Source organism: Pagrus major, chromosome 18 (assembly GCF_040436345.1).
Source record: "Pagrus major chromosome 18, Pma_NU_1.0".
Taxonomy (NCBI): Eukaryota; Metazoa; Chordata; class Actinopteri; order Spariformes; family Sparidae; genus Pagrus; species Pagrus major.
The window spans coordinates 4,472,501-4,497,919 of NC_133232.1; the positions used below are offsets into that span (position 1 = coordinate 4,472,501).

Consider the following 25,419-nt stretch of genomic DNA (forward strand, 5'->3'; position numbering starts at 1 on the left):
AAGACTGGAAACGGGGGGTGTTAGCCTAGCTTAGCACAAAGACTGGAAATGGGGGGAAATGTTAGCCTAGCTTAGCACAAAGACTGGAAACAGAGGGGAAATGCTAGCCTAGCTTAGCACAAAGACTGGAAACAGGGAAAATGTTAGCCTAGCTTAGCACAAAGACTGGAAAGAGGGGAAATGTTAGCCTATCTTAGCACAAAGACTGGAAACAGAGGGAAAATGGGTTACACCCCGCCTTTCCGAAACCCCGTTGTTCCAAAAATAGACTTCCATTCTTCGTAATGGCGTGGTTTCCCATTGTTTCTAAAGACCCCGCTATTCCGAAAAGGCTATTGGGCAAACCCTGACCCTAACCCTAACCCTATTGGGAAGTAATTTGAAGTTGAAAGTCGGAACAGCGGTGTTTCAGAGTGGGGATGTTTCGGAATGGAAGTCTGTCCCCGGGAAAATGTTGCCATAGCTCCATCTAAACACAGACTCAGTTCTCTGTGTTTAAGAGATGTGACAGTTCAGACTGAAGACAACAGAATATTAATAATCATCATCATCTCAGACTCACCTGTACGTCAGACTCACCTGTGGCACAGCGGCCCTTGTTCTGGATGCTGATGGGGTCTCTGCCCTCAGACTCGGCTGTCAGACTGGCGCTCTTCAGTGCACAGCCGCTCCGGTACGTCACCCCATCGGTTCCGCAGACTTCATAGTTGCTCTTACAGGCGCAGACTCCCAGCTTGTTCTTCTTGTCCTCATCCCTTTTGACGCACTCCAGTCCGGAGCCACAGCGGCGAGCTGCGGCACGGCGCCCACCACACAGCTCTCCCTCCGCAGCCGCGCACACCGAGCAGCAGCCGCAGGAATCCAGCAGAGAGCCGGCAGGGCAGCCCTCCCCCGGGAGAGGAGCACACTGAGCTGGGTCACAGGGTCCACAGCCCAGACCTGCTGGGACCCGGGCCGATAACACCGGGAGGACCGAGAGGACCGACAGAACCGGAACCAGAACCAGAAAGACTGTGGAGGACTTCATGATGGTCTGATGGAGACCAGCTGATCTGAACTGTGTCCCAGTCTAAACAAACTGAGATCTGATCTGCAGACTGAGAGTGTTTAAAGCTGCTGACTCCACCTCCGAGACCGAGACCTGATCCCAGAGCTGCCGTCAGTGTAGGCGGGTCAACACTAGAACATGTCAGACTTCTGGATGAGGATTTGTTTTATCACTACTGTATTATAATGTTTTATATTGTGTTATCACATTATAATGTAGCACTTTTCACAGTGACCCATTTTGACTCTTGAAATGAACCTTCAAACATTTCAGAAACGTTGTGGGAACGTTTTACAGTTTGTGAGCGTCGGCTGGTCGGTGGGAAACTAATAAACAGGAAATGCTTCAGAGTCAGAGGTCACATTTATTCTTCCTGTTATTGTTCACAGTTCAGTTCTCACACAATGAAACAGGAATTCACTGATGGATCAGTTTAATGTAGAAAACTGAATGTACATACACAAACACGTTTTAGTCATTACTGATGAACAGATCAATCACAGATCAATCACAGATCAATCACAGATCAATCACCGGATCAATACAACATTTCTCCTGATTAACATCATCATCAGCTGAACACAAGATGCTTCCTGGAACATGTCCTGTTCAGTACTGTGTGTACTACTTGCAGTACTTGGAGACGAGCGCTGACAGCAGGTCTCTGTACGGAGACTCTGATCTCTGAGTTTTCAGTTTGAGGATTTTGTGGAGGGCAGGAGAACGAAGGAGGAGGTTGTGACTGAATCCCACCAGACTGGAGGAAAACCAGTACAGAGCCATAGACTGGGGGAAGAGACAAACTGGGGTTAGAGATCCAGAACTGCTGCAGGTTCTGGTGATTGGACTGTTTAAAGACCAGCAGCATGAACACGTGAAGTCATGGAAACAACTTGTATCAATACATTTAAAAAAGAGAGCAACAGTCAGTCCTGGAGGAACCTGAGGATCAGTCGGGTCAATCGATTAATCAACAGATCGATTAGTTGACAGACAGAAAATGATCAGGTGACTAAACATTGCTTTGTATTTTCAGCTCGTCAGACGGGTCAGGGGATGATCGTTGTTCTGCTGTGAGACTCTGAGCTGCAGCTCTGATGTCGGACCGATGGAACGTGTCTGAATGTGTCTTTAATCTGATGAGCGACAGGAATGTGAAGAACTCAACGATTCATCAAGTCAACAGATCTGAACATGAAACCTGCACGAGTCTGAACCTGAACCTGAACCTGAACCTGAAGTCGCTCAGGAACCTCCAGACTGAACTAATCAGCTGCTCTGATGTGATCCGATCAATGATGGACTTGGACTCACAGACGGGACCGAAGCAGCGATGGGAACCATCAACACGGAGAACGCTCTGATGGAGTTCGTCACAAACCTCTGTACACGAGACGGGTTGGTTCTCTGCAGAGAAAACACCTGAAGAAGAAGAGAAGAGCGTCACCTGGATGACATCATCAAGTCGGGTCAGCACACACCTGCTGAACAGACTGACCTCTACGATGAGCAGGTTGGTGAGTCCCAGACAGACAGGTAGGATCCAGGTGGAGTCCGGTAAGGTGAGGTCAGGGAACCACAGAACGCCCCCTGCTTCCAGATTGGACTGCAGTGCTGCAGAAAACAGACTTTACCGTTAGTCCTGGTCCAGGACTGGTCCCGGACTGATCCAGACTCAGTGTAAGCTTACCGGACTGGTCTAGACTCAGGTTTCTGAGGGCCAGAGAGAGGCTGATCCACAGCGGCAGCTGAATCCAGACGAGCAGAGACGCTTTGAAGGGGTGACAGTTGTCTCTGACATAGAGCTGAGAGACGATCCGACGCAGATTCTTCTGGAATTGAAACCTGAACAGAACCAACAGACAGAACATCACGTTCCTGTTGTTCCCCACCTGCAAGCTGGTTCTGAGAGCTGAACTCTTCAGAACCAGAGTCAGCCCACTCAAACTTTAACACACACACTAACACACACACACTCACTCACACACACATACTAACACACACACACAGATACACACTAACACACACACACAGATACACAATAAGACACACACACAGACACATACTAACACACACACACTCACACACATACACACTAACACACACACACACACACTAACACACAGACACACACTGACACACACACACACACACACACTAACACACAGACACACACTGACACACACACACACACACACACTAACACACACACACAGATACACAATAAGACACACACAGAGACACATACTAACACACACACACACTCACACACATACACACACACACACACTAACACACACACACACAGATACACACTAACACACAGATACACACTAACACACACACACTAACACACACACACACAGATACACACTAACACACACACACTAACACACACACACACACAGATACACACTAACACACACACACTAACACACACACACACATACACAGACACACACTGACACACACACACACACACTCCCTACCGGCTCTGTGTGTCCGTCCAGCCTCTCTCTGTCGCTCGGACAGACACTTCGTATCGAAGCCTCTTCACCAGCTGGTTGATCTCCACCTGCAGCGCCTCCACCTGCACAGCACCTGCACGTTACTATGGTTACCAGGATGGACAAGAGGCTACTGTAAACTGTAACTTTATATGGGGAGGAGGATGAGGAGGTAGAAGAGAGGAGGAAGAGGAGGATGAGGAGGTAGAAGAGAGGAGGATGAGGAGGATGAGGAGGTAGAAGAGAGGAGGAGGATGAGGAGGATGAGGAGGTAGAAGAGAGGAGGAGGATGAGGAGGATGAGGAGGTAGAAGAGAGGAGGATGAGGAGGATGAGGAGGTAGAAGAGAGGAGGAGGATGAGGAGGATGAGGAGGTAGAAGAGAGGAGGAGGATGAGGAGGATGAGGAGGTAGAAGAGAGGAGGAAGAGGAGGAGGAGGAGGTAGAAGAGAGGAGGATGAGGAGGATGAGGAGGTAGAAGAGAGGAGGAGGATGAGGAGGATGAGGAGGTAGAAGAGAGGAGGAGGATGAGGAGGATGAGGAGGTAGAAGAGAGGAGGAGGATGAGGAGGATGAGGAGGTAGAAGAGAGGAGGATGAGGAGGATGAGGAGGTAGAAGAGAGGAGGAGGATGAGGAGGATGAGGAGGTAGAAGAGAGGAGGAGGATGAGGAGGATGAGGAGGTAGAAGAGAGGAGGAAGAGGAGGAGGAGGAGGTAGAAGAGAGGAGGATGAGGAGGATGAGGAGGTAGAAGAGAGGAGGAGGATGAGGAGGATGAGGAGGTAGAAGAGAGGAGGAGGATGAGGAGGATGAGGAGGTAGAAGAGAGGAGGAGGATGAGGAGGATGAGGAGGTAGAAGAGAGGAGGATGAGGAGGATGAGGAGGTAGAAGAGAGGAGGAGGATGAGGAGGATGAGGAGGTATTCATTGGTTCCTGTTAAAGATGTAAATCTACAGTTTGAGCTTTGTGTAATCTCCAACCAGCTGCTCACTGAAGTTTCTATCACACAGGAGGGAACAGTCACTTTGCTGCAGACTATTTTCAGCGGCGGATGAATCCACGTGGTGAACTAGTGAGTGTTAGAAAACACAGAGGTTCACCAGAGATGTGTTGTGATCAATAAATAATAATTCATTTATATTTGCTCCTCGTGTTTGCAGTTTTTTATGATTCAACATACAAATGTTTAAAACAATAATCTGTCCAACAGAATAGTTTGTTTGTGTTAAAAGGCTCCTTTAATATTTCTGTTCTTTATTTATGGTTTGTCTAAAACTTGATGTTTGCAGACGACACGACTTTGTTCTTTCACATTCAAACTTCAATCCATCGATTTAGGATGCTCGTGTTTCTTTCACTGTCGATGTGAAATCTTTGAATATTATAGAAGAAAATCGTCCTCTGAGGAGATATTCTTACTTTAAATTCACAGGTCCATTCTCACTCAACTCGTCATCTTCCTCTTCATCCTCCTCATGAAGACGTCAACTTTAGATTTGATTTAAAACAAATCATCAAGCTGCTGTTTTAAAGTCTTGTTCTGTTGTGTTCATCATTTATTTGTATCACACAAACATCCCAGTCACGTTCTGTTTTTAGTTTCAGACTGTTGTTGTTGTTGTTGTTACTCTTGATATTTTGTCATTATTAGTCCACCATGTTTCAATGTATTCATATTAATTTCCAGAGGTTAATTATGTGTTTACTATTGGTTGTATTGTCTTAATGTTGAATGAGCTCTTTGTGTTTTCTGCCTCCTGCTCTGAACAGTGTTTACTCTCCTTCTGATTTGTGCAAATAAAATAAAGTTAATTAAAACATTTAAAATTAAGTTTGAATGTTTTGTGTCATTCAGCATATTCAAATTATGAATAAGACTAAAGAAGATTTCATCTTAAATTATGTTCACAGGGTTTACTCATCATCTCCATCAGGATTAATATAGTGTAGTGCAGTACGCCCCCTGCTGGTCACAGCCCGTTGTTTTCAAAAGACATCTTTATTAGAATGATGTGAATCACTGTGTAACACTGATGAACCTTCATCACATCAACCCGTTTGTTTTTAATGAAGGTTTCCATCAGCTGACGTTCAGTGATATCAGTGATGTCAGTGATGTCATTGGTCCGTCAGCTCACTGACTTATTCTAAAATATTAAACTGGTAAAGACTTTTTATTAACCGCCAATCAAATTAGAGGGGCACAAAAAGGGGCGGGGACAAGATGCAAGGGAAAGTACCTGGAAGAGCAGCTTTCATCTCTCGACTAATCAATCAGTTAATTGATCATCAGACCAGGTAAAGTTTTGTGTCTGGTTAACCCTTTCCTCCCTCTCATGTCTCACCTTAGCGATGATGACCATCTGGTAGGTGGCGAGCGGCAGCGTGATGAGCGTCCGGACGCAGAGCGTCGACATGACGATGCTCAGCCACCACGGCAGCCCGCTCACCTGTTGAACGCTCACCAGGAAGTGCTCACACAGGTGAACCGGAGCCGAGTCCGACAGGCTGCTGTACCATCCGGCCTGTCCTGCACTACCACCACCACCTGAGAGCCTCCTCACACCTGATGATGTCCACGGACCTGATGATGTCCACGGACCTGATGGTGTCCACGGACCTGACGGTGTCCTGACACCTGATGATGTCCATGGACCTGACGGTGTCCTGACACCTGACGGTGTCCTGACACCTGATGATGTCCATGGACCTGACGGTGTCCTGACACCTGATGGTGTCCTCAGACCTGACCTGGTCGAACAATCTGACAGCGTCCTGACAGGTAACATGTGACAGCAGACAGCAGACAGTCCAGCAGACGGAGGTGCAGAGCAGGTGTGACCAGGTAAAGGTGACTTCCTGTTGAACACAGCAGGACAGATTCTTTGTACAGGAAGCTGCAGGACGCCAAACCTCAGCGATGACCCCACAGTCAACATGGTGACCCTCTGAAACATGAGGAGACAACGAGGTTAGAGACCAGTTCATGATCCTGAAACTGATCAGAAACTAAAGACAAGACTGGACCAGCACAGACCAACACAGACCAACACAGACCAGCAAAAACCAGCAAAGACCAAATAAGACCAGCACAGACCAGCAAAAACCAGCACAGACCAACGCAGACCAACACAGACCAGCAAAGACCAGCACAGACCAACGCAGACCAACACAGACCAGCAAAGACCAGCACAGACCAGCAAAAACCAGCAAAGACCAACAAAGACCAGCACAGACCAGCAAAGACCAACAACACTTCAACATGTGTATTGTGTGGTGATCAGACCAACAGGCTTCACTAAGCATTTTTATACTGGACAGCAACCCGCCAATTTGGCTGTCCTTTTTGCAGCTAGGTCCGCGAATTTAGACAGAGCGCGGCATACTGGGGTCTGTTTTGGTCCGCCAATATTACTCCTAGGAGGGTACACTTTTTGCCACCTCCATTGCTATGTAAATCCAAGTCATCTTTGTCCCGGCAATTGCGTGACATGGGCGGAGGTGTCGATGACCTGCACTGTTGTGCGACCCACAGCCGGGAGTTTAAAAGCAGGAAACAGCTGATCACAGCAGTCAGTTCATCACTTCATCCACGGACGTCAAGATGAGCAACTGGAAAGCCGCTGAGATCCGGGAGATGCTAACCATCACAGCTGGAATATTACACCTCCGTTTCACATAGACAAGGCGGCAGATTGCAGCCGTTACCTGGCTGCAAATGTGGCGCATTTTCTAACTAAAAGGGGCTTCTGTGACGTTCCAAACACACCTGTGCACCTTCTTTCTTTACGACTCACCTGTCAGGGTGTAAAAAGTGCTGATACAGAATCAATCAGTTCAACTAAAGTGTTGTTGATGTTTGTCGACTGTTTATCTCACACGTGACGTGTTGATGTTAATATTCTGTTCACGTGTTAATGTTTCTGTTCATTAAATATATTCATGAAAAATAAACAACAAACAAGAAAACATGTCATTTATTGATCAGAGCAGCGGAGGTTCTTGGAGGTTCTTGGAGGTTCCGGAGGCAGCGGACCGTCCTCCTGCCGCCGACACTGGGTGAACCTGAGGACGAGACGCCGCCGGGTGTCTCCGGACTGAATCATGAGTCCACAGCTGAGAACAAAACCTGAACGTACCTGTGTGACGTCAGCCGTCAGGTGACGTGTACCCGGGTCTCTGCTGTGCCAACAGTATCAGAACAAATGATCAGAACTCAGATGTTCCCCTTTATTCTTTCACCTTCATTCTTCCATCCACGGGCAGCACTGCATCCCACAGATATGACGTTGCACTGTTTACCACCGCGTGTCGGGCAAATGTGACGTCAGAGATGCCGTAGAGAAAAGAAAACTTGTCACTAAAACAATAATAATAATAATAATACTGATAATAATACTGATAATAATAAATAATTAGAGAAAATAAAAACCTCGTTCAAGTTTCAGAGAAAATAATCAGCTGACAGACGAAGATTTACCGGAAATACACGACCGTACCTTCACAATAAAAGAATATTCTGTATCGCTATTCAGTTTAAATGATACTAAACGTAAAAATCCTTTTCATCAAATGTGTTTATACCTGTCTTAATATTAAGATTATCTTTCCTCATGTTTGCGTGTGATTTTCTTATTGAGCGTGTTGGAGGATAAAAACAAGAACTTCACTGCCAACAAGTGTTCTAACGTGATTGTTGAGAACGTGGCAAATAAAGAGTCTGAATCCCTGAATCAGAAGTTGTATTTGTTGTATGTTATACACCAAAGTTGGAGTCCTCTGTGGTGACCATCTGGTGTGATCAGGATGTGAAGACAACACAAACGGAACAAATTTAAAAGTGAAAGAAATATTCAGGTACTTGAATTAAATTAAAGTATCAAAGCAACAAATACACTCATTACAAAGCACACTGAGTTATATTAACATATATTATTGGATTATTTTGAGTGAAGCATAAATGTGTAAGAAGCCTTTTAATCCTGTGGCTGGAAGTCATTTAAAAAACTCAACGCACTGTGTGCGGTTTAATCTATTAAAATGTATCATATTATATAAACTCATATGTTTAGTTTAAATAATCTGAATATATAAAAATATAAAAGTCTTCATTGTTCAATCTCATTTTGTAACTTCTCTGCATATATAATGCGTTTGTACATTTCTGTTGTTGTTTTATTTGATTTCATTCTAAATATTTGTGTCCAATGACAATAAATCCACCTTGTAATAAAACTAAATAAAGCTAACAGACAAATGTCGTGAAGGAAAATTCAATATTTCACGCTGAACTGAACTGAAGTGGGAATTTAAAGCATCAAAAACTCAAGTGCAGTATAAGTACATAAAAAAAGTATTCAGAGACTGAACTTGAGTCAATGTATTTATTTAGACAAAACCTCCACAGACCGCTCTTTTATTATGAAGCGTCTACCCGGAAGTGGTGTAGTGGGAAATCGTGTTTCCGGGCAGATCGGTTCCAGTCCTCCCTGTCAGACAGCAGACATGGCGGAGTACAGCCAGGCGGGCCTCCTGGCGGCTCTGCTGCTCTTCACGGCTCTGACGGTCCGGGACATTTATCTCGGCAGATCGAGCCCGCAGCGCGGTCACCAGCCGGCCGACAGCCCCGACCTCTCTCCGGACACTCTGCCGGACACAGACGCCGGAAAACCCGCCAAGTCCTCCGTGTACACCGGGCCTGTGCTTAAGTTCCAGTACTGGTGAGCACGACGGTGAACTGCTAACTGTGCTAACAGGCTAACAGTTAGCACAGACAAACAACGCCTGTGTGTTTATTGGTCATTTAAGAAGCAGGTGTCTGACGTCACATAAACACAGTTTTACATCAGGAAGTATTTTAATGTGGAAACAGAGTCCTCGAGCCAGAACTGATCAGAAGTATTGATCTGTTATCAGTGCAGCATACTCATCATTTAACATCTGAGACGTTTAATAACCGTCTGTTACCTCTGATGCATCTCAGCACCATAGTTAGTGACGTCACCATCAATGATTGCTCTAGATGTTACCTGACAGGTGTGTCCTCTCTGTATGTTCCAGCATCTCCTGAGGTTACAGTAAAGTGTTCCAGGAGTACTCTCGAGCCATCAGCCAGCTGTACCCGGACATCCGCATCGAGGGGGAAAACTACCCCCCGACCCCCTTCAACAGGTGAGCTCTGACATCACAACCCCCTTACACAGGTGAGCTCTGACATCACGACCCCCTTACACAGGTGAGCTCTGACATCACGACCCCCTTACACAGGTGAGCTCTGACATCACGATCCCCTTATGCAGGTGAGCTCATCTGTAGAGCCGGTTAGGTTAGGGTGTGTTAATACAAAAGGAACATTTCCTACATCTCCACCTTCACATTAAAAGCATTAACTGGTGAAACACATGTTGACTTTTATTTTGAAGTCGGCTTAATTTAGCTCTTCCTACTCCCATTCAGAAAAAATGCGTTAAAAATTTAAAAATGCGTCTCCAGAGCGAAACAACGTCATTTCCTCCATTTATTGACAACAGATCAGTTTATTCAGCCTGTGGAGGAACAGGAAGCAGCTGTCAGAGAAAGAGAAGAAGAAGAAGCAGCAGGCTTCACACCTGAACCTTCACAGTGAAGTAACCAACTCCTCATCCCACGTTAACCCTAACCCTTCATCAGGTTTAAATCTGAAATATTGACAAACAGGCGCTTTTGTTTTTTGTGTATTGTCAACAAATTGTCCTCCATCATTTTGTGGGACTGTCGTCAGGTTACAGGTGAGATATGAAAACACCTTCAGGTCATAATTAGTGTTCGTCTGATCAAAAAAGCAAAAGGACAGTCATGTAACACCTGTGTACATCCGAACACCATGAGCAGGTAACAACAGGTGAACCCTTTACATTCCAGAAGGACGCAGTGACCTCACCTTCCATGTGTCCAGGGGTCGACCATATTTTATCCCTGATAATGAAACACTGAACAACAAATCTTTACGGGTATAATTATTAAAGGAAACTTGGCGTCAAGACAGAATAAATCTGCTTATGATCATCTGCACACTGTGTGTATCTCAGTCATAGGTGATACCTGCTGCTGCTACAGGACCAATCACACTTCAACAATCAAAGATACAAACTTGGTATTGGTGGATAAAATAACTGAGTCACTGTCAAGAATGATGAGCTGTGATCTGTTCTGTATCCTCTGGTGACGATGATGACAGATGATGATTTACTGATCAGGAGACTCGACGTGTCGAAACCAAAGAGAGAAACACGAGTATCAGCAGGATGTGACGAGGCTGCAGGACGACCTCATTTAGGATTTTATCAGTCAGATTTGACTTTTCAAAAAAAAAATATTAAACTATTTGTCTTTTTTTTGTTTTCAGTTCATCACACTGAACTTCTGTTTTACCTGCAGCCTCAGACTCACAGCACAGATTAAAGTCCTGCTCATAGTTCAGAAATCCCAGCGGACATTTTGCGTCTCTCACAGCAGCTCACACATTCAGCTTCTCTCATCTGTTAAACACCATCACATGGATGGTTGGTTGGATTTTATTAAGTCATCCAGCAGCTGATCTAAAAGCATATCTGTGGTTCCCTCTTTATATATATATATGTGTGTATATATATATATATATATATATATATATATATGTATGTATGTATGTATGTATGTATGTATGTATATATATATATATATATATATATATATATATATATATATATATATATATATATTCCTCATGTAGACGTGATCCCTTTGAAAGCTTCCATGTTTCATCTTGTTCCCGTGCTCTGACTGACTCATCAGTAGATGTGTCATTGTTCTGTTTCCACATTTGGTATTTTATTTGTTTATATTTCTTTAGTTTTCAGATAAATGTCAACATATCCGTGATTATAACATAACAATCAAAAAACATCAAATAAAGTTTAAAACTACAATATGTCAGAAATCACAAATGTTATTGGTGACTGACTCAGATGACACCGGTGGCTCCCAGGAACTCACAATATCAAAACATCACTGATGAAGTGAAACCAGCACACCTGCCGTAACAGCTCGTGTCTCTCCTCAGGTGTGTTGGTAACCTGGTCTCCTACCTGAAGCTCCTCTCCATCCTCCTCATCGTCAGCGGTCAGAATCCCTTCATCCTCCTCGGCCTGGACACTCCCCGAGCCTGGACCTGGAGTCAGGACAACAAGGTAACATGTTTACCTGAGGAGGAGACAGGTGAAGCTGCTCCACCTGCTGAGAGGTTTGTGTGTCACAGTGCTTGGTGAGGAGGCGTCTGTACAATGAGGACAAAAGATTATTGAACAAAATAAAAGTCTACTCTTTAAAACCATTACTGACATTTATTGATCAAAAGTAACAGCAGGGTCCAAAAATCTGAGACCATGTCAAAATACTTGTTACAATACAGTAACAGTCCGGTAACAGTACAGAAACAATCTAGTAACAGTACAGTAAGAGTACACTAACAGTACAGTTACGGTACAGTAACACTACAGTATAGTAACAGTACAATAACGATACAGTACCAGTACAGTAACAATACAGAAACAATACAGTAACAGTACAGTAACGGTACAGTAACAGTACAGTAACAGTACAGTTGTTGTTTGTTTTCAGTCTAATTCTCTTCTGAAAAATGTTCCCGAAAGTCAGAATATCTCCCTTCATGCACTCAAGCTGCATGGACTCCACAAGTTAGTGGTAAACCTGCTGACTCATGTTATCCAGCATGACCTGACAGTGTCCACAAAGCTTCTTGTGATGTCACAGAGTGCTTGGCTTTCTTCGCCTTCAAGTTTTAATTGATGGATAGATTGATTGTTGGATTGATGGATGGATGTATTGATGGATAGATTGATTGTTGGATTGGTGGATGGATGGATGTATTGATAGATAGATTGATTGATTGTTGGATTGATGGATGGATGTATTGATGGATAGATTGATTGTTGGATTGGTGGATGGATGGATGTATTGATAGATAGATTGATTGTTGGATTGATGGATGGATTGATGGATGGATGTCTTGATGATAGATTGATTGTTGGATTGATTGATGGATGGATGTATTGATGGATAGATTGATTGTTGGATTGATGGATGGATGGATGTATTGATAGATAGATTGATTGTTGGATTGATGGATGGATGGATGGATGTATTGATGGATAGATTGATTGATGTATTGATGGATGGATGGATGGATGTATTGATGGATTGATCGTCTGTGTTGTCAGATCTTCTCCTGTCTGATGGCCTTCTTCCTCTGTAACATGATGGAGACTCACTTCCTGTCTACAGGAGCCTTCGAGGTCACTCTGAACGGTGAGTTCTGATTAGTCCAAAACACAACATCACTTTGAGCTCTGATTGGATGAGGACTGGACGAAGTAGAGGAGAGAAGGAGGCGGAGGAGGTACTTCCTGGCGTAACAGTGTATTTTGTATCTCTCAGACGTCCCGCTGTGGTCGAAGCTTCAGTCGGGCTACGTCCCGAACATCCAGGAGATCTTTCAGATCCTCGACAACCAACTGAAGATAAACCAGGTGGATCCAATGAGCTTCACCTCGTCATAGAGACACACAGGTAAACACAAGCACACACATACGCGCACGCCCACACACAGGTAAACACAAGCACACACATACGTGCACGCCCACACACAGGTAAACAAAGCAGCTGGGTTAACTGTATCAGTCTTTATATTCAACAATGATGCTTCACCCGTCAGGTAGACTCACTCGTCAGTTAGACTCGCCCGTCAGGTAGACTCACTCGTCAGTTAGACTCGGCCGTCAGGTAGACTCGCCCGCACGCTGTCACCAAACGAACATTAAAGAAGCAACAGAGATGAAGGTCTCCTGTGTCTCAGCAGTAAAGCTGTACTTGAACACACCACAGCTGGCGACCAACCAGCTGGTATGATATGTGTGAACCTCCAGACTAGCAGGTGGCAGAAGTCAGTTTCATCATCAGAAGATAATGAATGGTCATGAATAACAGCGACAGGCTTTGACTTTCTGTCTGTTCTCTCGCTGAGCTGAACAACCAATCAGAGTGCTTTCTCTCACAGTTGAGCCGATTCAATACACTCAATTTGCCAAAAAGCTGCCAACAAGGACCGACTAGTGGCAGTGACACAGACGCTCTCTGATTGGATTGACAGCCCGGTGTGTCAGGGGCTTCACCTGTCCCTCCCTCACTCTCACCTGTGTGTCTCTCTCTCCTCAGCCGTGCTGTGTTCAGGTGTCCTGGCTCAGTGGGATGTTCCGCCGCTGGCGTTTATGAAGGTTTGGTCTTAAAGCAGACTCTGCGAGACCCAGCCGGACGTCCCTCGCCACGAAAGGAGCGCTCCCTCTGCGTCGGGTCACAGCTCAGCACTACAGTACCCATCATGCACCGGTCAGCTGGACTCCAGGCTGACTACTGGAATCTACTGGTTTCTGTTGGTTCAGGTTGATTTTATTTATTTAGTTTGAGTTTCATAATAAAACCACGGTACAACTGTTAGCTTCATGCTAATTAGCCTCCATCTGGACAGGAAGTGCCAGAGAGGAAACAGAATTAATGAATTAAATCTGTTATTTTTTAAAGAATGTCAACTTTGTTGAGTGTAAAATGTCTGAAATAAAAAATAAAACTCATTGAAACATCACAAGGCTTTTATTGCGTAAACAGGAAATGGCCTGTTTTAATTTGGTAACTGATCAAAATGATCAGTTTGTTAAACTGATCCTGAATTAGATCATTAGTATGGTTTACTGGTTTATACAGAGCCCTACCAGTTCTGATTGAGTCATACCGGTTCTAATTGAGTTGTACCGGTTTTAATTGAGTCGTACCGGTTTTAATTGAGTTGTACCGGTTTTAATTGAGTCGTACTGGTCTCTGTTTGTTTCTCTTCATCAATAACCTGAAATAAGAAACAAAGTCATGTTGGACAATCGTTCTTATTGGACAAACTGATCAGGACTGTGTTGCTGCTTTGATCAGACTTTGACAGTGATCAAACAGACAGATGAGGATTGGATCAAATGATGGGAGTTAAGTGTCAGTTAATCCAAACAGAATCTGTCCAGCCTCACAACTTTGATTCTATGATATTAATTAATTAATTTCTTCATTTGTGAGCAGTTATTGTTGGACAGAGAAGCAGAAGCACCAGGAGACTTAAAGGCCTGAGAAGATCCTTCAGCTGGAGGCTCATCTTTATTATTTAGCGGGAAAAAAACGACAGACTGACAAAGAAAATAGAAACGTTTAACTGTGGAGGTGATCCATCAGACCTGCAGATCTTTATTCATCCATTTCATGACTTTTCTCAGCTCTGCTGTGAAACACAGCCTTCAGGAGAAAAAGACTTTTACATCATGAACAACTTTTGATAGAAACGTAGAAACGATCTATAAATCTTCAGAGATCAGAGGTGAAATTTCTTCTTCGGTCCTGATCGCTGAGACATTTAAAGGATCGTTTGTTCTTATTTTAAGAGTAATGAGGCAGCAGAGTAGAGTTCATGTGGTGGATCTTAATAATTAAACATTTAATTACTTTAACTTCAAGTTTTCATTATCATTTCAAACAGTACAGAGTTATTCATGACCTGATGAAGGTGAACACCTGGATGAGACAGGTGAACACCTGGATGAGACAGGTGAACACCTGGATGAGACAGGTGAACACCTGGATGAGACAGGTGAACACCTGGATGAGACAGGTGAACACCTGGATGAGACAGGTGACCTGCAGGTTCAGACTGCAGCAGCTTGACTGAACTGATGATTCCGAAGTAAAGAGACGAAGTGACACAAACAGCGACCACAGAACGCCTGAAACACACAGAACAGGTGTACAGTATTTACCTGGTCACAGGTGAGGGTTCACCTGGTCAGTATTTACCTGGTCACAGGTGAGGGTTCACCTGGTCAGTATTTACCTGATCACAGTTTCTGCAGAGGTGTTTCTTGTTCTGGATGCTGAGTTTGGCTGAACAGAAGCTGCAGGAGTTGTCAGGAGCTGCTAAAACACAAATGACATGACAGGTTACAGCTGGACTCAACTCACCTGCATCTCACCTGAACACCTGGACTCAGAACAGACTTGGGTGAGTGAAGATATCATTGATCAGTTATATATAAAGGAAGAAATGTCTAATAATTGTAAGATTCCCACCTGTTCTCTTACTGCAGGTGGTCGACTCAAACATCTTCAGGGTGAAGCTCAGATCTGCGGGGCAGAGAGTCTGCAGCTCACCTGATACACCTGACAGGTGGAGACGAGTGAGGACAGGTGATGACAGATGGAGACAGATAAGGACAGGAGTGGACAAGTGGAGACAGGTGAGGACAGATGGAGATAAGTGAGGACAGATGGAGACAGGTGATGACAAGTGGAGACAGGTGAGGACAGATGGAGACAGATGAGGACAGGAGTGGACAAGTGAGGACAGGTATGGACAAGTGGAGACAGGTGAGGACAGATGGAGATAAGTGAGGAAAGGTGTGGACAAGTGGAGACAGGTGAGGACAGGTATGGACAAGTGGAGACAGGTGAGGACAGTTGGAGATAAGTAAGGACAGGTGTGGACAAGTGGAGACAGGTGAGGACAGATGGAGATAAGTGAGGACAGATGGAGACAGGTGATGACGGATGGAGACAGGTGAGGACAGGTGATGACAGATGAAGACAGGTGAGGACAGATGGAGACAAGTGAGGACAGGTGATGACAAATGGAGACAGGGGAGGACAGGAGTGGACAAGTGGCGACAGGTGAGGACAGATGGAGACAAGTGAGGACAGGAGATGACGGATGAAGACAGGTGAGACAGGTGGAGACAGGTAGCTTCCTGTGTGTGTTGGAATACCTGAGATCACCTCACAGAGCTGCTGCAGGTGAACATCAGTGTTGTTGCCATGGAAACAGGACTGGATGGTGTCAGGTCCGAGTGGGGAGTCGGAGGAGTTCACTTCCTCTTCCTGTTTCCTGTTCAGTTCAGTCTGAGAAAGAAAGAAATCAGTTTGTTCAGACGTACCTGTTCAGGTCACATGGGAGACACTTTACAGCGTAAAGTCTGAGTCTCAAAGACGGAAACGTTCAGAGACGAGTTGTCTCACCTGACTGTCTGCCCTCCACAGAGTCAAACTGGGGTAGAGACGGGGACTTTCACCACTCCATGGAGCTCTGTCTCTGTATAAACTCTGCTCACTCCCCCCCTCTGTCCTCTGCTCGTTTGTCCTCATGGTGTCTGATCTCATGATGTCTGTTCTGTGAGACAGCTGAGTTAAACTCCTGTTGTGTTTTTGATCTTCAGAGCTGAATGAAGAGACAGTTTGAACGTCTCCTGCTGAGAAAACTTGAGCTTCATACGGAGGAGCGCTGGGACACCTGATGGGAGGACGAAAGGATTTTATAGAACTTTTAAAGTCATTCAACATTTTTCTTTCATCATCATTATTAAAGGTTCCTGTGGAGTTTAATCACCGTGTCTCCTCGATGTCTAACAAACATGATGATGTGACTTCTTCATCATAAAATAATTACAGAACTGATTTTTAGATCCACCTTTGTTTCTGTTTGATAGTTTGCAGTCTTCTTCTTCTCTGTCTTTGTTAGCACACTGCAGGTTATCTTGGCTTGTTATCGCCCCCTGCTGATCACTGAAATACTGTGACTCCATCGGTCAAAATGTTTATCACAACTGTGTGTATCCTTGTACACGAGACAAAGAAATGAAAACTCTGCTCATATGGAAACAGCTCCACAGCTGCTGGAGGTCAGGAACTCCACAGGAACCTTGAAGGAACCTCGAAAGAACCTTCAGATTAGATTTTTGGTTGTAAATCGTTTGTTTCAGTCTGAAGAACATCAGCTGATCATGAGGAGGTGAATGTTTCTGCTGTTTCAGAGCTAAAAAACTTCAAGTCCAACACACAAGTTCATCAGAGTCAGTGTTGATATTAAAGAGCGACAGTCAATTTCAATATTACAGCTGATCAACTGACGACATTTCATCAGAGATTCTTTCGATTATTTACAGGAAAATCACCTGAATAAAGTTTTCATACCTGAAACAGACGCAGGGAGTCAGCAGGCAGTACCTGAAGACCTCCTCCTGCTGCTCCTGCTCCTGCTCCTGCTCCTGCTCCTCCTCCTCCTCCTCCTCCTCCTCCTCCTCCTCCTCCTCCTCCTCCTCCTCCTCCTCCTCCTCCTCCTCCTCCTCCTCCTGCTGCTCCTCCTCCCTCCCGCAGACACTGGAGGAGGTCAGCGGTCTGAAGATGACGGTGTCTGACAGTCTGATCCCAACAATCTTCACAGTGCTCACTTTGTCTTCATCACTCTGTTCCTCCTCCTCACTGTCCTCTTCTGTCTCCCCCAAGCTGCTCCTCACCTGCTCCTCCTGCTCCTCCTGTCCCTCCTGTCCCTCCTGTCTCACCTGTAGGGAACATGGCGGAGAGGGTCGGATGTTTTTGCTTCTCTGCAGAGCTGCTTCAACCAAGAGCCGGGACATACCCGGGGGAGGAGAGGGGGGGATTGGGGAGGACCTCCAGTGTCTTCCCCCCAGCAGAGGGGAGCAGGGCAGAGAGCAGGGGAGCCTCCTCCTTCCCCCTGGGTAAGGAGAGGAGGGGAGGGAGCAGTTATCTCTCGTCTTCAGAGAGGATCGGACAGGAAGTTCAAGATAGGATGCTGATGTGTCTGAAGCTCCGCCCACTGCGGACCTGAGGCTGATGATGTCACAGCTTCCGGTGCCTGTCAGCTCCATCTGCGTCGAGTCACCTGTCGCCTGTTCCACCTGTAGCAGTGACCTGCAGACAGGAAGTGGAGCAGAGGTGTGAGGACTTGTTCTGAGGTGTTCTGGTCGACGTTAAACATCCGAGACGTCTCCCTTCTGGACAACAAACAAACAAACAAACAAACACCCTTTGTGGACCTGGAGAAGGTTTATGTGCCTGTAGGGGGGATGCTCAGTCTAGTGATCAGGATCACGTCTGGATCAGACCGTCTCTCCTGGTCCGACTGATCAAACCTCCGTCCAGATCTCTGATATAGAGACATGAGCTCAGCACCAGTATGACCAGTTCTAAAATAATAATAATCTGTATTTGTTTTTGTGTAGCACCTTTTAAAACAGATTTACAAACTGATTTATAGTAGCAATAAAAACAGAATCAATAAATAAATCTCATTAACGTCTCCGTCACTGATCTGAGCAACACGCTCCACCCATTACTTCCTGTAATGTGTTGTGAATGTGACAAGTGTGAGGCTTTGATTGGTCAGTAGAAGCAGAGACGGGTCCATTCACGCTTTACCTCGACAGAAAGACTTTCTAACATGTTGTTAATGTTGTAAAGAAAAGTCTGTTTTGATCCAAACCTTCTAAAAATATCATCAAGTAGTTTTGGTTCCAAACTTCGACTTAAAACTGAAAATAATAATAAAAAAGCCCTAAGAATAAAAAGTCAACTAAGTCTGAAATAAATCAGAACTGACTCCATCCATCCACCATTGTCCCCCAACTGTTTATCTACACTCACACACACAGCTAGCATCCAATCACAGGATGCAACAAGGCAAGGCGTACCAGTCAATCACAGCATGGTAGGGCGGGAATAGTTAGAAAACATGACGCTACGCCGTATACTGAAAACATTCTCGTTAATCTGCACGTCTGGACATTTCTCACATACTCAAAATCAAATAACATTTGGAACCAACAGACTCAACCGGACCTGATTCAGTGAATAGTTTTCTGTTACTGTTAACGGTTTGTTGACATCATCACCTGTGGTCCAATGACAGAGCGCCCAGCCTCTGGAGGGAGGAGCTCAGCGTCTCGGTGACGATGGTGACATCGTGGCAGGCTTTAAGTCCCTTCTCCGTGGTCCAAGGTTGAATCTGGTTTTCTACTTCCTGTTTCAGTAAGACAGAAAGGTACAACTGACAATACTGACACTACTGCCATCAGTACTACTGACACTACTGCCATCAGTACTACTGACACTACTACTGACACTACTACCATCAGTACTACTGACACTACTACCATCAGTACTACTGACACTACTACTGACACTACTACCATCAGTACTACTGACACTACTACCATCAGTACTACTGACACTACTGACACTACTGCCATCAGTACTACTGACACTACTACCATCAGTACTACTGACACTACTGACACTACTGCCATCAGTACTACTGACACTACTACTGACACTACTACCATCAGTACTACTGACACTACTGCCATCAGTACTACTGACACTACTACCATCAGTACTACTGACACTACTGACACTACTGCCATCAGTACTACTGACACTACTACCATCAGTACTACTAACACTACTGACACTACTACCATCAGTACTACTGATACTACTAACATCAGTACTACTGACGCTACTAACATCAGTACTACTGACAATACTTCTGAAGGTACTACTGACAATACTGACACTACTACCATCAGTACTACTGACACTACTACCATCAGTACTACTGACAATACTGACACTACTACTGACACTACTACCATCAGTACTACTGATACTACTAACATCAGTACTACTGACGCTACTAACATCAGTACTACTGACAATACTTCTGAAGGTACTACTGACAGTACTACTGACAATACTGACACTACTACCATCAGTACTACTGACAATACTGACACTACTACTGACACTACTACCATCAGTACTACTGACAGTACTTCTGAAGGTACTACTGAAAGTACTACTGACAATACTGACACTACTACCATCAGTACTACTGACACTGCTACCATCAGTACTACTGAAACTACTTCCATCAGTACTTCTGAAGTTACTACTGACAGTACTTCTGAAAGTACTACTGAAAGTACTGCTGACACTACTACTGACAGTATTATTGAAAGAACTACTGACAGTACTACTGACAGTACTAGTGAAAGTACTACTGACAGTACAGCTGACACTACTACCATCAGTACTACTGACAATACTGACACTACTACCATCAGTACTACTGACAATACTGACACTACTACCATCAGTACTACTGAGTACACACAGCAGGTAGTTCTCTGCAGTGGACGACACAGTGAGCTCATCTGTTACATGAAAAATATGTCTGAACAGCGTCCGGCTCATTATTTTCCATCTAGTGGAACACATGATGGTTCATTTATGGGGCGGCTGTAGCTCAGGAGGTAGAGCGGGTCGTCTAGCAATGTGAAGGTCGCAGGCTCGAATCCCAGCTCCCCCAGCTGCATGCCGACGCGTCCTTGAGCAAGATACTGAACCGCAAATTCCTCCTGATGAGCAGTTGGCACCTTGCATGCCAGCCTCTGCCATGAATGGGTGAATGTGTCAAGTGTTGTAAAGCGCTTTGAGCGGTCAGTAGACTGGAAAAACACTATAGAAATGCATTTACCATATAATGCTTGGTTAGTGACCATCAGTTGTATTCTACTTTTCACAATGCATTGTGGGATACAGGGTTTAATAAACCTCACTATACATTCACTCTGTAGTGAGTCATGAGTGACTGCAGACAGCCTATATTTCTATTTATTATAGCTGACTGTCACGTCCCTCTCTGCCTCTGATTTTTAATGTGATTACATTTTGTGACCAGCAGGTAGAGCTGTTTCTCACTGTCCCATATGGCCAAAAGTTTGTGGACAACATGTCTGTTGCAACATTGAATCCTTCAAGTTTTTATCTCAATGAAGTCACCTTTAAATAATTTTGATGGGATATTAAGGGAACAATTAACGTATTCAAAAATGTTCATCTGCTCAGTTTAAACCTTAAAGAGTTAGAGTTAGAGTAGTTGAAAAAGATTTTATTCCTAAAAACAGCTCAAACCGGTCAGATTATCAGAAATATTAAAAAGACATTTTACTATTAAATTCTTCAAGCTGATTAATAAAGTATCACTAAATGATTGATCATCCAGTGATCGTAACACGTTATCATGAATAAATGGGTTTAACATCCACCTGTGAAGTCAACACTACCGACAGTTGGTTGTTTCTTTGACAGATGTTGTCATAGCTGTTTGTTTCTTTGACAGATGTTGTCACGGCTGTTGTTTGTTTCTTTGACAGATGTTGTCATGGCTGTTGTTTGTTTCTTTGACAGATGTTGTCACAGCTGTTTGTTTCTTTGACAGATGTTGTCATAGCTGTTGTTTGTTTCTTTGACAGATGTTGTCACAGCTGTTTGTTTCTTTGACAGATGTTGTCATAGCTGTTGTTTGTTTCTTTGACAGATGTTGTCACGGCTGTTGTTTGTTTCTTTAGCTGAGCTATTACAGAATGCACTGGTATGATTTCGATGTGGCAGGTAAACCTCGAGTCTTAAGTAGGTTTACTGTCCTTCACAGAGTGTATCAGTGCAGCCATTTAGAAAATGTGACAACATTTTGACTTTCCTTTCTGCAGATGTTTAAGTGCCTGAGGTCTTTTTTGTATGTAAGCTGTTTGTGATTGTGGTATACAGCAAAATGTTCAGTTTGTTTTTTGGTCAAGTGAGAAGTCTTGACTCTTTATTATTTATTTAATAAACTTTTTATGTTGTTAGTTGTTTGCTCATTGCACATAACAGGAGGATGTTGGTTAGAAGTCGATTCTTTTTTTATGTCAGTGATTCAGAATATGCTGAAGCTGTATTCATTTACTACATGTATGCTGCTACAGGCACACTTTTCTTTTCCTGTCGGTTCTTTGGGATATTTTCTGGCAAATGTAGGTTACATTCAGTTGACTTGCCACATCTCCACATTTATTTTATTATTAAAAGATATTGGAAGTTAAATCAGTATGGATCATTACAAAGACTTTGCTTTAGTAGTCACACAGTAAGAAAAAAAGAAATCCTGTATAGAAAAAAAAGATGCATCATGATGCATCGATAATCGTTTTATCATCACATCGCAGCCCTCTGAATCATAATCGAATTGTGAGGCGCCTCGAGATTCACACCTGAGCTGCTTCCACCAACATGAACGTGACCTCTGATGACCTCACAGTCCAGCAGAGCTCCTATAGGCCGAGCCGACACACCTGCAGCAGTCAGACAGGTGTCCCTAATAAAGTGGACACAGCTAATTACAGTTTCCGTTTTTAAATATTTATATTCATCTAAATCTGAAGTAACTGCAGCTGTCTGATAAATGTACTGCAGTAGAAGTACACAGAATCACAGGGAAATACAAGTACCTCAGAATCGTAGTAACATACAGTAAATGTGCAGACGTGTTCGACACGTGACTCCATTATTCTGTTTACTGAACTAGAAAGTCTGAAGTTACAGTGAAGACGCTTTGTGTCCCTCCTCAGCTCATGTAGCTCAAGAGTCCTCGGGCAACTTAAACCTGACACTGTAAGAACTCAGTCCACGTGAGACCACAAAGTCCAGAAGAGTCCATGTGATGTGAGACCACAAACTAGACCTCAGTCACGTTTCCGTCAGAATCAGGTTTATCACCACGAAGGTTCTCAAAGACTCTGTCGGATATTTTGGTGCATAAAAACAAACATGGAGAAAATAATAATAAAAAAAACAAGCACAAATACAATAAAAATGTTTTAAATCAAAACAGCTGCGGTGTTTTGAATCTGTAATCTGTAATATTATAAATATTATTTTCATTCATTTAATGAAACAGTTTATTTAGTTTATGTCAAACTAAACAAACATCTGTCTCAGTTCTTTCTGTCTACAGATTATTATCATTATTATTGTTGTTATTATTATCATTATTATTATTATCATTATTGTTATTATCATTATTATTATTATCATTAGCTCAACATGATTCAGATTATTAGTTTTAACTGATCAATAACAGGACAAAATCAGTTGAATGAGGTGGAAAAAAAGGTGAAAAAGTGAAAAAAAAGTTTTTACCTCCTTGGGTTTGTTGAGCCACTTCTTGATTTTATTCATCGCTGCTGTTTCCTCGGTGACACTGACACTGACAGTCCACCTGTGCAGGTAGACAGGAGGTGGGCGGAGCTTCACAGCCTCTTTGTGTTTGTAATCCGACACCAGAGAGTTTAACACACCCAGGGTGTTTCTGCTCTCTCTCTCTTTCTGCTCACACACACACTCACACACACACTCACACACTCTCACACACGCACTCATACACACACTCTCACACTCACACACTCAGATTAAGATTAAGATTGTCTTTATTTATCCCACAATGGAGAACAACAGCTCGAGGTGCAACAGTACAAGTAGAATCAGAAAAATATGCATAGAAATATTAAATAGAAAATAGAAAATAAGTAGAAAAACACAAGATATTTACAAAAGCAAACAAGTGGGTGGAAAGTGATTGTTCATGTAGTGCTTGAGTTGAACAGTCTGATGGCTGTGGGGATGAATGATCTGCGGTAGCGCTCCTTCTTACACAGTGAGTGTCAGAGTCTGCTGCTGAAATAGCTGCTCAAGGCTTCCACAGTCTGGTGCAGGGGCTGAGAGGTGTTGTCCATGATTGACGTCAGCTTGGCTGACATCCTCCTCTCATCCACCACCTCTATTGACTCTAGTGGACAGTCCAGGACAGAGCTGGCCCTCCTGACCAGTTTGTTCAGTCTCTTCCTGTTCCTGTCCGTGCTGCTACCTCCCCAGCAGACCACTGCATAAAGGAGCGCTGATGCCACCACAGTGTCATAAAATGTTCGTAGTAATGTCCTCTGCACCCCAAAGGACCTCAGTCTCCTCAGCAGATGGAGGCGACTTTGGCCCTTCTTGTACAGGGCATCCGTGTTGTCAGTCCAGTCCAGTTTATTGTTAAGGTGAACACCCAGATATTTGTATTTTGCCACCATCTCTATGTCCGAACCCTGGATGTTCACTGGTGTGATATGTGGTGTCTTCCTCTGGAAGTCGATCACCATCTCCTTTGTTTTACTGGTGTTTATATGCAGGTGGTTGCATTCACACCAGTTAACAAAGTCAATGATGACCCCCCTATATTCCTGTTCGTTCCCCTCAGACACACATCCAACAATGGCTGTATCATCGGAGAACTTTTGGAGGTGACAGTTCACGGTGTTGTGCGTGAAGTCCGATGTGTAGAGGGTGAAAAGGAAGGGAGAGAGCACCGTACCCTGAGGAGCCCCCGTACTGCATAGAACCATGTCTGAGACACAGTCCTTGAGTCTCACATACTGTGGTCTGTTGGTGAGAAAGTCTATGGTCCATGCAGCCAGGTGTTGGTCAACTCCCGCCCTTTCCAGTTTCCCCCTCAGAAGTGCCGGCTGTATTGTGTTGAAAGCACTGGAGAAGTCAAAAAACATGACCTTCACAGTGCGTCCAGTGTACTCCAGGGTTGAAAGTGTTCTGTGCAGTAGGTAGATGACTGCGTCATCCACCCCAATTCCGGGACGGTAAGCAAACTGAAGGGGGTCCAGTGTCGTGCTCACCTGGGGACGGATGTGCCTGAGAATAATCCTCTCCGTGGTCTTCATCAGGTGAGAAGTTAAGGCGACAGGGCAGAAGTGGCCAGGCTCCTTGAGGTGCACAGACTTTGGAACTGGCACCACACAGGAAGTCTTCCACAGGACAGGGACTCTCTCCAGAGTAAGGCTCAGGTTGAAGATGTGTGTGACCACCTCACAGAGCTGGTCTGCACAGTGCTTTAGTACTCTGGAGCTGATACCATCAGGGCCTGTGGCTTTTCTCACCTTGATCCTCCTCATTTCCATTCTCACCTGCTCACTCACTCACTCACACACAAACTAACTCACTCACACTCACACCATTATGATGTCATCCCCCAGGTTACCTGTGTGACCCCAGCTCTCTGACTCACTTTGACGACGTTGGGAAA

The 25,419-nt window shown here is 44.3% G+C and overlaps 3 protein-coding genes across 4 annotated transcripts in view; 1 reads left to right on the forward strand and 2 right to left on the reverse strand.

Annotated features, from left to right (window-relative positions):
* The window catches only part of igfbp7 (insulin-like growth factor binding protein 7), a 4,690-nt gene extending 3,611 nt beyond the window's left edge, over positions 1 to 1,079 (reverse strand). The window contains exon 1 of the mRNA XM_073487109.1: positions 580 to 1,079. Coding sequence (XP_073343210.1) covers positions 580 to 1,027 — 448 coding nt within the window. The 5' untranslated portion in view covers positions 1,028 to 1,079. The remainder of the gene's footprint in view (positions 1 to 579) is intronic.
* A 313-nt stretch (positions 1,080 to 1,392) lies between these two features.
* Positions 1,393 to 7,836, reverse strand: cox18 (cytochrome c oxidase assembly factor COX18). 2 transcript variants are annotated; one of them, XM_073487108.1, is made up of 8 exons: positions 7,691 to 7,780; positions 6,262 to 6,499; positions 5,897 to 6,225; positions 3,538 to 3,638; positions 2,739 to 2,893; positions 2,547 to 2,662; positions 2,363 to 2,470; positions 1,393 to 1,834 (listed from the first exon to the last, which is right to left on the reverse strand). In XM_073487108.1, the coding sequence occupies exons 2-8, from the start codon at positions 6,488 to 6,490 to the stop codon at positions 1,673 to 1,675; spliced, it is 1,200 nt and encodes a 399-aa protein (XP_073343209.1). In that variant the 5' UTR covers positions 6,491 to 6,499; positions 7,691 to 7,780; the 3' UTR covers positions 1,393 to 1,672. The 2 variants fall into 2 exon arrangements, with proteins under 2 accessions (XP_073343209.1, XP_073343208.1); XM_073487107.1 differs by having other exon boundaries at positions 5,897 to 6,499; positions 7,691 to 7,836.
* A 1,193-nt stretch (positions 7,837 to 9,029) lies between these two features.
* Positions 9,030 to 14,229, forward strand: selenot2 (selenoprotein T, 2). Its single transcript, XM_073487639.1, has 6 exons — positions 9,030 to 9,271; positions 9,612 to 9,722; positions 11,632 to 11,758; positions 12,809 to 12,896; positions 13,026 to 13,157; positions 13,803 to 14,229. Exons 1-5 carry the CDS (start codon positions 9,057 to 9,059, stop codon positions 13,145 to 13,147), a joined length of 663 nt encoding a protein of 220 aa, XP_073343740.1. The 5' UTR covers positions 9,030 to 9,056; the 3' UTR covers positions 13,148 to 13,157; positions 13,803 to 14,229.
* Positions 14,230 to 25,419: the final 11,190 nt, after the last annotated feature.

Excerpts from the sequence above, each read along its gene's own strand:
- cox18 (XM_073487107.1), bottom strand. The coding sequence starts at position 6,490 with ATGTTGACTGTGGGGTCATCGCTGAGGTTTGGCGTCCTGCAGCTTCCT. Across the intron at positions 2,894-3,537 it reads TGGACGGACACACAGAGCCG|GTTTCAATTCCAGAAGAATC; the intron begins GTAGGGAGTGTG and ends GGTTCTGTTCAG. Across the intron at positions 2,663-2,738 it reads CCTGAGTCTAGACCAGTCCG|CACTGCAGTCCAATCTGGAA; the intron begins GTAAGCTTACAC and ends TGTTTTCTGCAG.